The 14,155-nt window shown below is 43.7% G+C and overlaps 1 protein-coding gene across 1 annotated transcript; it reads left to right on the top strand.

Annotated features, from left to right (window-relative positions):
* Positions 1 to 476: 476 nt before the first annotated feature.
* Positions 477 to 13,653, top strand: LOC134217724 (cytochrome P450 CYP12A2-like). Its single transcript, XM_062696536.1, has 7 exons — positions 477 to 693; positions 11,845 to 12,094; positions 12,161 to 12,277; positions 12,339 to 12,611; positions 12,669 to 12,825; positions 12,887 to 13,135; positions 13,198 to 13,653. Exons 1-7 carry the CDS (start codon positions 492 to 494, stop codon positions 13,522 to 13,524), a joined length of 1,575 nt encoding a protein of 524 aa, XP_062552520.1. The 5' UTR covers positions 477 to 491; the 3' UTR covers positions 13,525 to 13,653.
* Positions 13,654 to 14,155: the final 502 nt, after the last annotated feature.

Raw genomic sequence — 14,155 nt, 5'->3', positions numbered from 1 at the left:
AGGGCTGGATGATTGATAATTGAAAACGTCACTTTACAGCAATATCTAACTCCGTGGTACTTGAAACGAAGTTGCTGAGTTGGGGCCCTCTCATTACGTAACTACTAGACCAAAACTTCCTTTTTGCTTCCTAGGTGCGGTAAAGATGGGCACGGCAAAGTGTAGTGAATTTGAAATTTGCGATCACTAACCTTTTAATCTAAGAGTAATAAATTTTCGGTAAAGGTCTAAAATCTAGATTCACCTTAGTTTGTTTGTGATAGAGTTCCCACTGGCAGGCAGATATCTTGGTATGTATTATCAATGCTCCTGGATCCATATCAGTTTGACCGACATAGCTGATAACCTAAATCACACCTAATCAAGCGTGGTTATTCCACAACTTCGCACAGGGAGATATTAAATGGCCGTGCGCCGGATAATTTCATTTGCAAACGTTCATCACTCCAAGTTAGTCCGGTTGGAAAACGTTCCTTAAGTTAAACGCAAACATGCTGCGCCAGGCGGTGAAGGTAAACAATTCTCTTGTGGTCAGTTCGGTTCGATTCCGCAGTAGCCTGGCCCAGGCTGCAACAACCGAAAGCGCTACGGCAGTGGACGATGTCCGCGATCAGGAATGGGACAGTGCCCTGCCTTATAGCAAAATTCCCGGACCGGGCGTGTTTGAGATGCTGAAAAACTTTGCCCCGGGAGGTAAGTCAAGTTCGCGAAAGATGTTTTGCACACTATTCGTAGATAAAAATATTTTGGATTTTTTTCATTTACAAATACATGAATTGAAGTTGTTGTTATTTCAAACCTGAATGAACTGCAACTACACAGAAAAAATAATGAAAATTAAATAACATGTATAAAGTACGTCATACAAAATTTATGATTTTCAACACATCCCTCTCCCTCTTTGTCTTACCTTTAGTTTTAAACCTCTATAATTTAGTATGAATCGTTACGATGCTCGAAAACCCCCATTCCTCCAAAAGCAAAAGCGTGACGAACGTTGTGAATGGCCTCTAATGTAAAAATCAGCTGTATTCGATGTTAATTTAATTTAATATTTATTTGAATTCAATTAAATCTGTTTTATTTAAACGATTGTGCAGTTTTAAACTGTTTAAGATTATAATTACAGCGCGGTCGTTTTTTTGCGTTTTTTTTGTGTTTCAAATATGTGCATCAAAATAAACGTTAATTTACAAAATTTCTCTAGCTGGGTTAGCTACTTCTTTCAGATTAATTGATCGTCAAATGTGTATTCGTGTAACCTAACATCTAAGATTAAAATAGGGGAACTGTTCCGTTTTCCATTTCTTCTTCTTCTTCTTCATTGGCATTACATCCCTCATTTGGACATTGCCGCCTCGCAGCTTAGTGTTCATTAGGCACTTCCACAGTTATTAACAGCGAGGTTTCAAAGCCAAATTTGCCATTTCTGCATTCGTATATCATGAGGCTACATCTCACTGAACATATATTCATCTCATCGCAAAACAGAGAAATACAGCACCAATTTCGTAGCTTATAATCATTCGGAAATTGGCAGTGCTGACCCGAATATGTTATGTTACGTTACGAAGTGACAAAGAAGGTCGATGGACTTCACCACAAATAATGAAATATTTAACGATGGACTTCACCACAAATAATGAAATATTTAAGGATGAACTTTTCGGAATCCAATTTTATTCGACCTCGCGTTTTCAAGGGCTCCACTTTCAGGAATGAAGCAACGAGCAACTGTCATTTTTTGTTTCACGATTGCTGTAATGCAGCAAAGCTAAAATAAAAATACAACAGATATTCTAAGATAAATTATTCAAGCTCTTTATGGAATATCTTCAACTGTCCTAAGGCGAGTTTCTATTCAATTCCACCACAATTATTTTGCTGAGATTGGGGTCTTTACTGTTTGTTGAGATTGGGGCCTTTGAAAATGCGAGGTGAAAATGATTTGGATTCTGTACAGCTTCATCTTAAAGCTCTGATCATGAGATTCTTGATCGAATAGGGACTGCTATATGTTTTTTCTGACTGGCTGACAAAGAAATTAGAAAACAACAAGGCCACTAAATATCAAGACTGACATTTACGGGCCTTGTTGTTTTTTTTTAACTTTGATTAAGCACGAAAGAGAAAGAGATTTGTGCGTGCAGTGTCCACTGTTCTATATTGGTATCAGTATTTCATATAGTAATTGAATTTTGAAGAAGTTCCAGGACTATGTAATTCCGACTTTTCAAAATATATAAAATATATAAATATAAAAATATAAATAAGTATTTTAGCGTGTTTTGGGTTCAAAAAAAAAAGTATTTTAGCCATAGCTTCTGATCCCATAGTCAAATCTGGCCAATTTTCAATAGCAAACAATGGGACAGGATTCCCAGTCGAAAGGACCCGGCTGTTCGGCCACCTTGAGAGTTGACAACAGAACATAAAGGTGGGATTATGAGCATGTTTTTATTTAGTTTTTCAACAAATTGTCACCTATATGGATTAGCTTCATGCGTTATACACATTGTACTCTGTGGTTCGTCTTTGACTTTCTTGATAAGATACCAATTTGGTTTCATCGTTGCTGTTCATATTAATGCTGAAGTTGTGGAGTGCATTCTCTTAATTAACCAATGGCTTCAGTTAATATAGCTCAAATCAATCTACAGCATAAAAGAACAGAAACGATTAATCTTCGTTGACTTATGCAAAATGGGAAATCCCGAGTGGCTTTGGTCAGGAATTCTATTATCGCAAGGGTAGCTTCTACCTAGGTAACCTAGTGAACCCGGTTTCTGCTGCTTTCAGTAAAGAAATGGTAATCTCTCGATCAATGCTGTTAACAATGCTATCGTTGCTACACTTATCTCTGAACTAACAACCAGAGATGTATGTGTTGTAACAATTGATGCAACTGGCGGAACCAGTCAGGAAATACGTCTATTTACCACATGACGAACCATCCCCTACGGATGCTTTCAAACGAGTTGTCATATATTGCACTAAAAAAGGCCTTCCGCTAATTGTCGGCAGTGATGCTGGGGTAGCTCGGATATCAATCTGAGAGGCTCCAGCTTGATGGAATACTTAAGTAGTACCGAACTTAGTTTACTTAACATAGGCAATCGCCCAACCTTTATGGTATCTAATAGAGCAGATGTGTTAGACATAACCCTTTGCTCCAATAGAATCAGTTACGAGTTGACGAATTGGCATGTGTCAGCTGAGGAATCGATATCTGACCATCGCTGCAACTACTTTGATCATTTGAATGTTACTTCGCAGTCCTTGCGTTTTAGATCCCAGTTTATCTTTACACAGAGTTGCTCTCTACCAAATTTCATGGATATCTACCTTCTATAGAAACTCCTACCGACTTGGATGATGCAGTTGATACTACAACGTTGCACATCGTGGAAGCTTTCGAAGAAGCTTGCCCTTTGCGTTCTGTAAAAACCTCAAGAGGAACCCCTTGGTGGAATTCCGATTTGGCTAAGCTAAGGAAGCAGAGTAGAAGCAGTTGGAACAGATGCCATTCAGCAGGGACGGATTCTTTCCAGTTGGCTCGCAAAGCTTGAAAGAAGGCTCTACGATCTGCTGAACGATCCGGCTGGAAAAAACCTTTGTGTAAATGTTTGAGTGATGCTAGTTGATTGAATACAATTCTTGCAAGATCCATGGATTTCCAAGTTGGCGAAATTCGCAAGCCAAATGGACTTATTTGTTACGCACTTCCCTGGATGTGTCGATATAACATCTTCGGATGATCCTGATGTCTTTTCATGTAGCTAGGGGGCTTGGGCTCAAGCATATAGAATTATAACTACTGAATCGATTCAATGGGCAGTGGGCACTTAACAGTTTTGCTCCCTACAAATCTCCAGGGGAGGATGGGATTTATCCCGTTCTACTTCAGAGAGGTTTTGAGCATATCAAACATGTTTTGAAAAAAACTTTTAGTATGCAGTTTTGCTGCTGGGTATATTCCCATATCCTGGCGGGATTTCACTGTAAAGTTTATCCCAAAAGGAGGACGTGCTTCATATGAAGAAGCAAAGAGTTTTAGACCCATCAGTCTGACCTCATTTCTTCTGAAATGCTTAGAACGTATTATCGATCATCACATTCGTGATAACTGTTTGGCAAACATGCCTCTTCATGTTAATCAACATGCTTACCATTCTGGAAAGTCCACCGTGACTCTTCTACACAAGGTTGTGTACGATATCGAGAAAGCATTCGCTCAGAAGCAATCGTGCTTGGGTGCTTTCTTAGATATTGAAGGTGCTTTCGACAACGTGTCTTTCGATGCAATGTTGGAAGCCGCACGCTGTCATGGGCTCCCTTATATAATAACCAAATGGATTCACCAGATGCTTAAAAATCGACATCTCTACTCGACATTACGTCAAACAGCGATTAGGAAATTAAGTGTCTGCGGATGACCTCAAGGGGGAGTATTATCTCCACTTTTGTGGAATCTCGTTGCAGATACGCTATTGAGGTTACTCAATTATGGCGGTTTTCCTACCTATGGATTTGCCGACGACTATCTAACATTGATAGTGGGTTTGTGCATTACTACCTTATTTGACCTGATGCAAAATTCTCTTCAGGTGGTTGAAAGTTGGTGTCGCCAATATGGCCTTTCGGTCAATCCGAATAAATCATCTATTGTTCTTTTCACGGAAAAACGTAACCGTAATGGACCATCTTTCTGGTTTTGAAATCAATGTAACTGATCAAGTATAGTATGTTGGTTTAATTTTGGATTCAAAGCTTTCCTGGACTCCTAACATTGATTTCAGAATCAAAAAGGCGTGAATGGCTTTTGGCCAATGCCGACGAACCTTTTGTAAAACTTGGAGTCTTAAACCCAAATACATTTACATAACAGTTCTACAACCAATTTTGGCTTATGGATGTCTTATGTGGTGGCAAAAGGGGGAAGTGAGGACAATTCAGTCTAAATTAGGCCATCTTCAAAGGATGTGCCTAATGGCAAAGACTGCTGCGTTCTCTTCAACTCCCACGGCTGCTCTCGAAGTTCTCTTTGACGTGGCCCCACTACACATACATCTAAAAAAAGAAGCATTTTCTTGTACTTACCGACTATGGGTACTCGGTTTTATGGAAGAGAATCCTGCAAACCGCAGTTCTACACACACTTTGTTGTTACCGCTTATGGTTAATTGGGACAATATTTTCCTTGCTCCAAGTGATCTCACACACGTTAGTAGTTTTCCTTATAGGACATTTTCAACACAATTCCCTCGCGGGATGAGTGGACATATGGCTATTTGGAGAAGTATGTCGGACAGCATTGTTTGTTACACTGGCGGCTCCCTCCTCGAAGATAGAGCAGGTGCAGGCGTCTATTCGCGTGAGCTGACATTGGAACAGTCCCACTCACTGGGTACGCGATACGCGCCACTGTTAAGAAGGGTAGAGCCCAGAAGAAGACGGGTGAGCCTTCCAATGTCAGTGGTAAGCGTAAAGACAGAGGTGAGGCGATTATCGTCAGTACTGACGACAAGAGCTACGCCGAAGTCTTGAAGGCCATGAGAGTTAATGACAAACTCGCTGGCCTAGAAGAGGATGTCAACTGCATCCGAAGGACGCGGAGAGGCGAGATGATTCTCGTCTTGAAGCGGGATGCTGCTCAGAAGAGTTCTGAGTACAAAAAGTTGACGGAGGAAGTCCTGGGCGATGGGGTTCAAGTAAGAGCCCTATGTCCAGTTTCGAACATCCAGTGCAAGGGCCTGGATGAAGTAACCGAGAGACCTGGTCGACGCACTGAGAGATCAGTGCAATGTCGAGATCCAGGAATCTACGGTTCGGTTACGCAAAAACTTCATGAGGAATGCAGGTTGCCTCATTCCAAGTACCTCAGGCTGAGGCCAAAATGCAATGGATAAGGCTAAGCTGAAAGTGGGTTGGTCGGTATGTCCGCTAAGTATAAGCCAACCGCTTCAGACCTGCTTCAGGTGTCTTGGCAACGGTCATAAACCGTATGACTGCAAAGGACCTGATTGCAGTAAGCTATGCCGTAGGTGTGGAGCTGAAGGCCACCAAGCTCGTACCGGTCAGGCCACACCAAGGTGTCTGATCTGTCCCCCGAGTACAGACAACAGTTACCGGTGTCCAGGCCTGTCCGGCCTTTAGAAGGATCCGGACACGCAGGTAATACAGCTTAACCTGAACCACTGCGAGGCGGCTCAATTGCTGCTACAACAGTCGGTTACTGAGTGTAAAGCTGATGTAGCCTTGCTGTCCGATCCATACCGCATCCCTGCCGGTAACGGTAGTTGGATTGCGGATAAGTCTCAGATGGTGGCCATCTGGACTTGCGGGCGATATCCCATCCAGGAGATAGTATCATCACCTGACGATGAGGGTTTCGTTATAGCAAAGGTAAACGGTGTTTACTTTTGTAGCTGCTACTGTCCTCCCAGGTGGAGTATAGTGCAGTTTACTAGGGTAGTGGATATTCTTGCAGCAAAACTAAACTAATCTTGAAACCATTAGGCGACCAGCAGGTGACTTCAATGCGTGGGCAGTGGACTGGGGATACCGGTCCACAAACGCTAGAGATCATACCCTGCTAGAGTCGCTAGCGATATTGAACGTAGTCCTGCTGAATGAAGGCCAAGTACTAACGTTCAGGAGACCGAGCGGTGATTCATGCATCAATGTGACCTTCTGCAGCGCAGGATGGACAGTGGAGCCAGAATGGGAGGTTCATGAGGGGCATACCTCCAGCGATCATCAGGAAATTCGTTTTATGATCCGGTATACCCCCGTAGCAACCACAAGGCGGATCGGCAAAGCCGATCTAGGATGGCGCACCTCGCAGTTCAACCCAGATCTCTTGGAGGAATCACTACGATGGGAGACGCGAACAACGGGATTAAGTGGCGACGAGTTAATCGATGTACTAACCCGTGCATGCGATGTGACGATGCCTAGGAGGACCAAACCTCCCGGAAACCGGCAACCTGCGTACTGGTGGACTGACACAATTGCAGACCTTCGTAGAACCTGCCTTAGAGCAAAGAGAAGGCTGCGACGTGCCAGAACAGACGCTGAAAAGGTCGAGAGACGCAGGGTGTTCCAGACAGCGAGCAGAGCTCTGAACTACGAGATCAAATGTAGTAAGAGAGCCTGCTTCGAGCGGCTGTGCAGGATGGCAAACGACAATCCATGGGGAGATGCATACAGGATGGTGATGGCTAGAACTAACACCACGCCACCTGAGAAATCTCCGGGGATGTTGGCCAAAATAGTCGACGGGTTGTTTCCGAGGCATGAATCATCGAACTGGCCCGCTACACCGTACGAATCAGTTGACGTGGTACCGCTAGTGACTAACGAAGAGCTTATCGTAGCCGCAAGAAAACTTAAGCTCAATAAGGCGCCAGGCCCGGATGGTATTCCAAACCTGGCCCTTAAACACGCCATTCTTGCCAATCCAGATATGTTCAGGAGCTGCCTCAAGAGATGCATGGACGAAGGAAACTTCCCAGATCGATGGAAACGGCAGAAATTGGTGCTATTACCGAAGCCTGGCAAACAGCCGGGGGATCCTTCGGCATACAGACCAATTTGCCTACTCGACACAGCTGGAAAGCTGCTAGAAAGAGGCATTCTGAATAGATTGTCGGCTTATACAGAGTGTGCTGGTGGCTCATCCAGCAACCAGTATGGCTTCCGTAAGGGCCGTTCTACCATCGAAGCAATTCGAGCGGTAACGGATACGGCCAAGATAGCGAGAGGTTTAAACAGAAGAGGTATTAGGTACTGCGCGTTGATTACACTTGATGTAAAAAACGCGTTTAACAATGCTAGCTGGGCAGCAATTGCTGACTCCCTGCACCGATTGAGAGTTCCGGATTACCTGTGCAGGATACTGAAAAGCTATTTTCAGAAAAGGGTGCTGTTATACGACACTGATGCTGGCCAAAAACCGATCGTAGTGTCCGTGGGTGTTCCACAGGGATCGAGTCTAAGTCTCCCGGCCGGTGTGAAAATAGAAGGCTTCGCGGATGACGTAATGCTAGAGGTAACAGGAGACACTCTCGATGAAGTCGAACTGAAGGCTTCATACGCGATTGGCAGAATGGAGGAATGGCTCAACTCGAGGCGGTTGTCCCTTGCACATCACAAGACGGAAGTCGTGGTAGTGCATAACCGTCATGGGTTGCAACAGGCGAGAATAAGAGTAGGGACCAGCACAGTTAACTCCGTGAGGTCTCTCAAGCATCTGGGCGTGATGATCGATGATAAGCTCAATTTTATGAGCCACGTCGATTATGCATGTCAGTGGGCTTCATTGGCGATAAAATCTTTATCACGAATGATGTCCAACAGATCGGCTGTGCATAGTCAAGTGCGTAGGCTGATAGCTGGCATAGCATTGTCTATCATCCGTTATGGCGTGCCGGCATGGGCCGTAGCACTAGAAGTCGAGTACAATGTAAAGAAATTGATCAGAGTACACCGGCTGATGTGCTTACGTGTCGCGAGCGCATATCGCACCATATCATATGAGGCGGTGTGCGTTATAGCTGGAATGATGCCGATCGACATGCTCTTAGAGGAGGATGTGGAGTGCTACAACGAAAGGGACTCGGTGCAAGTGCGACGTGTCAAGAGAGCAGCTTCGTTGCTCAAATGGCAAAGAGCATGGGACACCGCAGTCAAAGGTCGTTGGACCCACAGACTGATTCCAGATGTGTCCAACTGGGTTGATAGGAAGCATGGTCAAGTCAACTTCCACCTAACACAGGTGTTGTCTGAACATGGCTGCTTTAAGAAATTCCTACACAGGTTTGGCTTCGCAGATTCTGCGGAGTGTCCTGAATGTGTAGGTGAGGTAGAATCGGCAGAGCATGTGATGTTCGCATGCCCGCGATTCGAAATAGAACGCAATGCCATGCTGCTTATTAGTGGTATGGATACAACGGGACAACCTCGTCGAGAGGATGTGCTGGGAGGAAGCTATATGGAATGCGGTGAACACAGCATCTCAACAGAATATGTCGAAACTGCAGCGGTGGTGGCGTCTTGAACAAAACCATCGAGTGCAGTAAGGGCACCTGTGATGCAGTGAACACTTTGCTCACCCAGACAACCAACATGTCGCGGGTGGGCTGCGGGGACCTCAGTATGTAGATATAGAGGTCATTGCGGTTCACGCGCGGTCGTTGTTGTCGGGGTGCTCGTCTCCAACGTGAGATTATGATACGGACCGTTAAGTTACTATCATAGCTTGCGATCGACGGGTGGTGAGGTAGCCACTCTTGAAGTCGATGTTGTGTGTATTGACGTCAAGTGCGTTAGCATAGGCGTGAGCGTTCTCAATAATCCCCCCCTGATGTATTGCTTAATTGCGGGCCGGGGGTACGGACTGGCGAAAGGGTTTTGGGGTGGGTGGTCGGGTAAGAGTTACATGACATACCCATCCCCACACTACCTGAGTACCTCCTCAGGTGACTGGTTGCAGATTTCCGTTTACCCTTGCTCAAGAAAAAAAAAACACTCACTGGGTACACACTGCGCTGTCTTTCAAGCGGAAATATTTGCCATCATGTGTGGAGTGCAATCTGCACTGCAGCAACGCATTATGGGCAAAGTAATATACTTCTGTTCAGATAGCCAAGCAGCTATTAAAGCTCTCGCCTCGGCGAACTCAAGCTCAGTAAGTAATCCCATGTCGAACTCAAATTGAGGAACTGAATTCAGTTAATACTTTACACCTCATATGGGTACCTGGTCATTCTTCCATATCTGGAAACGAATTGACTGATGAGTTAGCTCGTAATGGAGCATCACATGACTTTATTGGTTCTGAGCCAGCTTTTCCAATATCCAAGTGATCAACTCTTGGGCTGTCACTCAATACAAATGGCATCGGAGTAGTCTGGTTGCATGTCATCAAACAAAATTGTATACATCCGTCGGCCTTCGCAACCTAGCGGCTACTGAACGAGCTCGAGATTCCCTAATTGGACGCATAGAAATCTCTTAACGTCCAAGTCGGGTGGTTCCGGGGATTAGGAAATAGGCAATTATCTTTGATTGAACTGAAAGTTTTTTAGCTAATCTATCTAAACAGAATTGCAGTGTCTTAGTCAAAGCCTTGACAGGTCACTGCCGACTGAACTATCACATGTCAAATATTCAACGTGTTGAATCATCTGTTTATGATAGTTGTGAATCCGATTATGGAACTTCTTATTATCTAATATGTAACTGCCCAGTCTATGCACAATCGCGCTTCCAAATATTTGGTAACACTTACTTAGTGAAATTGACTTCAGAAACCTGAACCCTCAGTGTATTTTGTTGTTCATAACCCGTTGTATGCCCCAAGGGCACTTTTCCAAACTTTCCTTTGTTCTCCCATCCACATTCCTTTCCTTTTTGTTCACTTCCTTTTTCGTCAGGTGTGTGATGAAAAAGGCTGTGAAGGCGATGGCACAAATCTCCCAAATTGAGGTGAACGTGCCCCTGGTGCTCCGTTCTGATACCTGATACCCAGTCGAATGGAACCTGTTTCGAGTAATTCCGACAATGCCAAGTTCTAAAAAGTGTGTCTACAAATTTCGTATCCATACACACATACAGACATCACATCACCACACATACATACATCATCACCGAGCTGAGTCGATCGGTACATCGGACATTATGGGTCTCCGGGATTTTTATCAAAAGTTCTGTTTTGGAGTAATCGTATAGCCTTTAGGTGCACCTTTGTTGTACGAGAAAGTCAAATAACCCACCCACCTACCTAGCAGTGAAATGCCTTTCTCGTCTATCTTCTTCTTTTTCTTCTCAATAAAATAAAAATGAAATGGTCTGTGTTCGTATTTGCATAACTCGAACGGATGTAAGGATTTTGTTCATTCCATCAGTTCCTTCGTCATAGTTTCCGACGGCTTTATATGATATTTCCTTATGCAAAAATCACGATAAGGATAAAATAAGGATTCGTATCGTAAGGGAATTTTGCATAGGCAGTTCACAACGCACATTTTCGCATACTATGCAGGACAACGTCTGCCGAGTCGACTAGTGTATTATAAAATGTAACAAAAAAAGCACCTAAGAGAGTTCGAAATTGCATGCATGAGAATGCACTAAAACATTTTTCTTTCGGTTTTGTATTATTTTTTTCCAATTTTTTTATAACTCCGGAAGGCAATGGTCGACTGGGCCAATTTTCGGAAGTGTGTCTCACATTTTTTTATCATCAAAATTGTCCTAGAGCTCAGAACTCACAATTACAATAGTATTGTTTTTTTGGCTCACATCGTTCGATAGTTTGGAATGATCTGGGTGATCTAGTGACTGCATCATCGTTATCTTCTCTTCTTCTTCTTCTAATTCGCATTACATCTCCACCCTGGGACAGAGCCGCCTCGCAGCTTAGTGTTCATTAAGCACTTCCACAGTTATTGACTGCGAGGTTTCCAAGCCTAGTTTCCATTTTTGCATTTGTATATCATGAGGCTAACACGATGATACTTTTATGCCCAGGGAAGTCGAGACAATTTCCAATCCAAAAATTTCCTAGAGTGGCACCGGGAATCGAACCCAGCCACCCTCAGCATGGTCTTGCTTTGTAGCCGCGCGTCTTACCGCACGGCTAAGGGGGGTCCCGTTATCTTCTCATTTTCCATAAATTAATTCATATTCTGGTGCATCGAACATTGGAGCAGAATGTCGGTCTCAAGCAAGCTTCTGTCGCTTCTCTGTGTAAGAGCGACTAATCTGGTATTGTAGGAGTAGCAACTACGGATAGTAAAGCAAGATTTAAATCATTTCTCAATTATTTGCTTTTTCAAGGCCGCTACCATAATGCCAACTTTCCTCAAATGCATCGTCTCTTCCGTGAGGATTATGGTGATCTGGTTAAGATGCCGGGCATTCTCGGACGCAATGATGTTCTGATGAGCTTCCGACCGGACGATTACGAAACCCTCTTTCGCAGTGAAGGTCAATGGCCCATACGACGAGGTTTCTTCGATACGTTTGTTCACTATCGACAGAAAGTCAGACCGGATGTGTTTAAGGGTCATGGTGGACTGGTGACCGAGTGAGTAGAAGAATGCAAATGATATGCCACAACGATTGGTCAGGTTGATCGGTATTCTTTTTATAGGCATGGAGAAAATTGGCAGAACTTCCGTACGGCGGTCAATCCTGTTATGCTTCAACCAAAGACGATCAAGCTGTATGTCGACAAATTGGATGATGTTACACAAGAGTTCATGAAAATGTGAGTAGAAGCTATACAATAATTTTGAATTTACTTAGGATGCATTCCCCCAACAATTCAGCATGTTGAAAATTCGTGATGACAAGAATGAGCTGCCAGGAAATTTTAATCAGTGGTTGAACCGCTGGGCATTGGAAACGATGGGAGTACTGGCTTTGGACACCAGATTAGGTGTTTTGGAGGATTCGCAGTCCGAAGAAGCTCATCTAATTGTCAGCAATATTCGTCAATTCTTCGAACTAACGTACCAGCTGGATGTGCTGCCGTCCGTGTGGAAATATTATAAGACACCGACATTCAAAAAACTGATGATCACGCTGGACAATCTAACTGAGTAGGTATCCATCGATCCCGTTGACGTGCTTTTGTACTTATTGAAATCTGTTTATAGTCTGGTAATGGCCAAAGTCGATGACGCTGTTATTAGATTGGAAAAGAATCCCTCAGCTCCGAACGATACTCAGAGTGTGTTGGAAAAGCTGCTAAAGGTAGACCGACATGTCGCAATTGTTATGGCATTCGATATGTTGATGGCTGGTGTGGATACGGTGCGCAAATTCAGACTGTCAATAATTAAAGCTCCACCTAATGATTGGTATTTGATTACAGACCTCTTCGGGCGCTACAGGAATCCTATATCTTTTGGCCAATAATCCGGATAAACAAGCCAAACTTCGGGAAGAAATTCGAAAAGTTCTACCCAAAAAAGATTCACCGTTGACGCCTGAAAACATGCGCAATCTTCCATATCTGCGTGCTTGCATTAAGGAAGGTCTACGTCTGTGTCCACCAGTCGCAGGAAACTTGCGTGCCGCTGGAAAGGATCTCGTTCTACAAGGCTATCAAATTCCGAAGGGGGTACGACCAGATGATTGAGTGATTGTAGGTAGGCAATTAATCTGTTCATTATTTCGCCATAGACTGATGTTGTCATGGCATCTATGATCCTGAATCATGAGGAGAGATTCGTCGAGAGAGCCAAGGAGTTCCTACCAGAACGTTGGCTCCAGGAAGATGGCTATCCTAATGGTAAGGATGCTCATCCGTTCTTGAATTTGCCGTTTGGGTTTGGAGCACGGACATGCATTGGTCGGCGCTTGGCCATGCTGGAGATGGAGATGATAATTTCGCGAATCACCCGTCTGTTTGAGTACAGGTGGAACTACGGTGAACTGAGGATAACTTCTACGCTGGTTAGTGTACCCGTCAACGAGCTTCGATTCCAGATGACCGAGCTGGAAGATTAGAAATTGTCCAGATTTCATGTAATGTAATAATTAATCATTAGTTTATTTAAAACAAGGCTGGGTTTAAAAATAAGATCTCATACACAAATGAAGTGATGTCTTGGTCATTATTTAACCTAAATAACACGTTTAGGATGAATCATTTTTAAAAGGTAATTTCTTTATTTTTTTTAAATAATAGTTCTAATTTTATACGTGTTTTATTTGTATTAATTCTCCGAAGATCAAGTTATCCATATTGCATAATCGTGTGAACAGAGTGTAGAACAAAAAATTTGAAATTCAAGACCGTCACGAAATTAGGCGAGATTTCAAACGCTTATATAGACTGTTCCATAAACTATAAGCACTCTCAGAATAAAGCCGGAGTGGCCTGTGAAGTGCATACAAGTTTTTTCCATTCAGGTCGGTGCATGATTGCACATCGCCAACCACACAGTCTGCGAAGGGTCCGCAAATCGTCTTCCACCTTGCTCGTTGGATCATTGTCGAGAAACAACTTCATCGTTTTACTGTCCAACATTCTGGCTACGTGGCCGGCCCACCTCAGTCGTCCGATTTTCGCGGTGTGAACGATGGATGGTTCTCCCAACAACTGATGCCCGATATCTTGCCACGATGAAGATCCAAA

This window comes from Armigeres subalbatus, chromosome 2, assembly GCF_024139115.2.
Source record: "Armigeres subalbatus isolate Guangzhou_Male chromosome 2, GZ_Asu_2, whole genome shotgun sequence".
In the NCBI taxonomy this organism is placed as follows: domain Eukaryota; kingdom Metazoa; phylum Arthropoda; class Insecta; order Diptera; family Culicidae; genus Armigeres; species Armigeres subalbatus.
The sequence above is the reverse complement of the archived record's forward strand: the minus strand, read 5'-3'. Positions and strand labels throughout refer to the sequence as shown.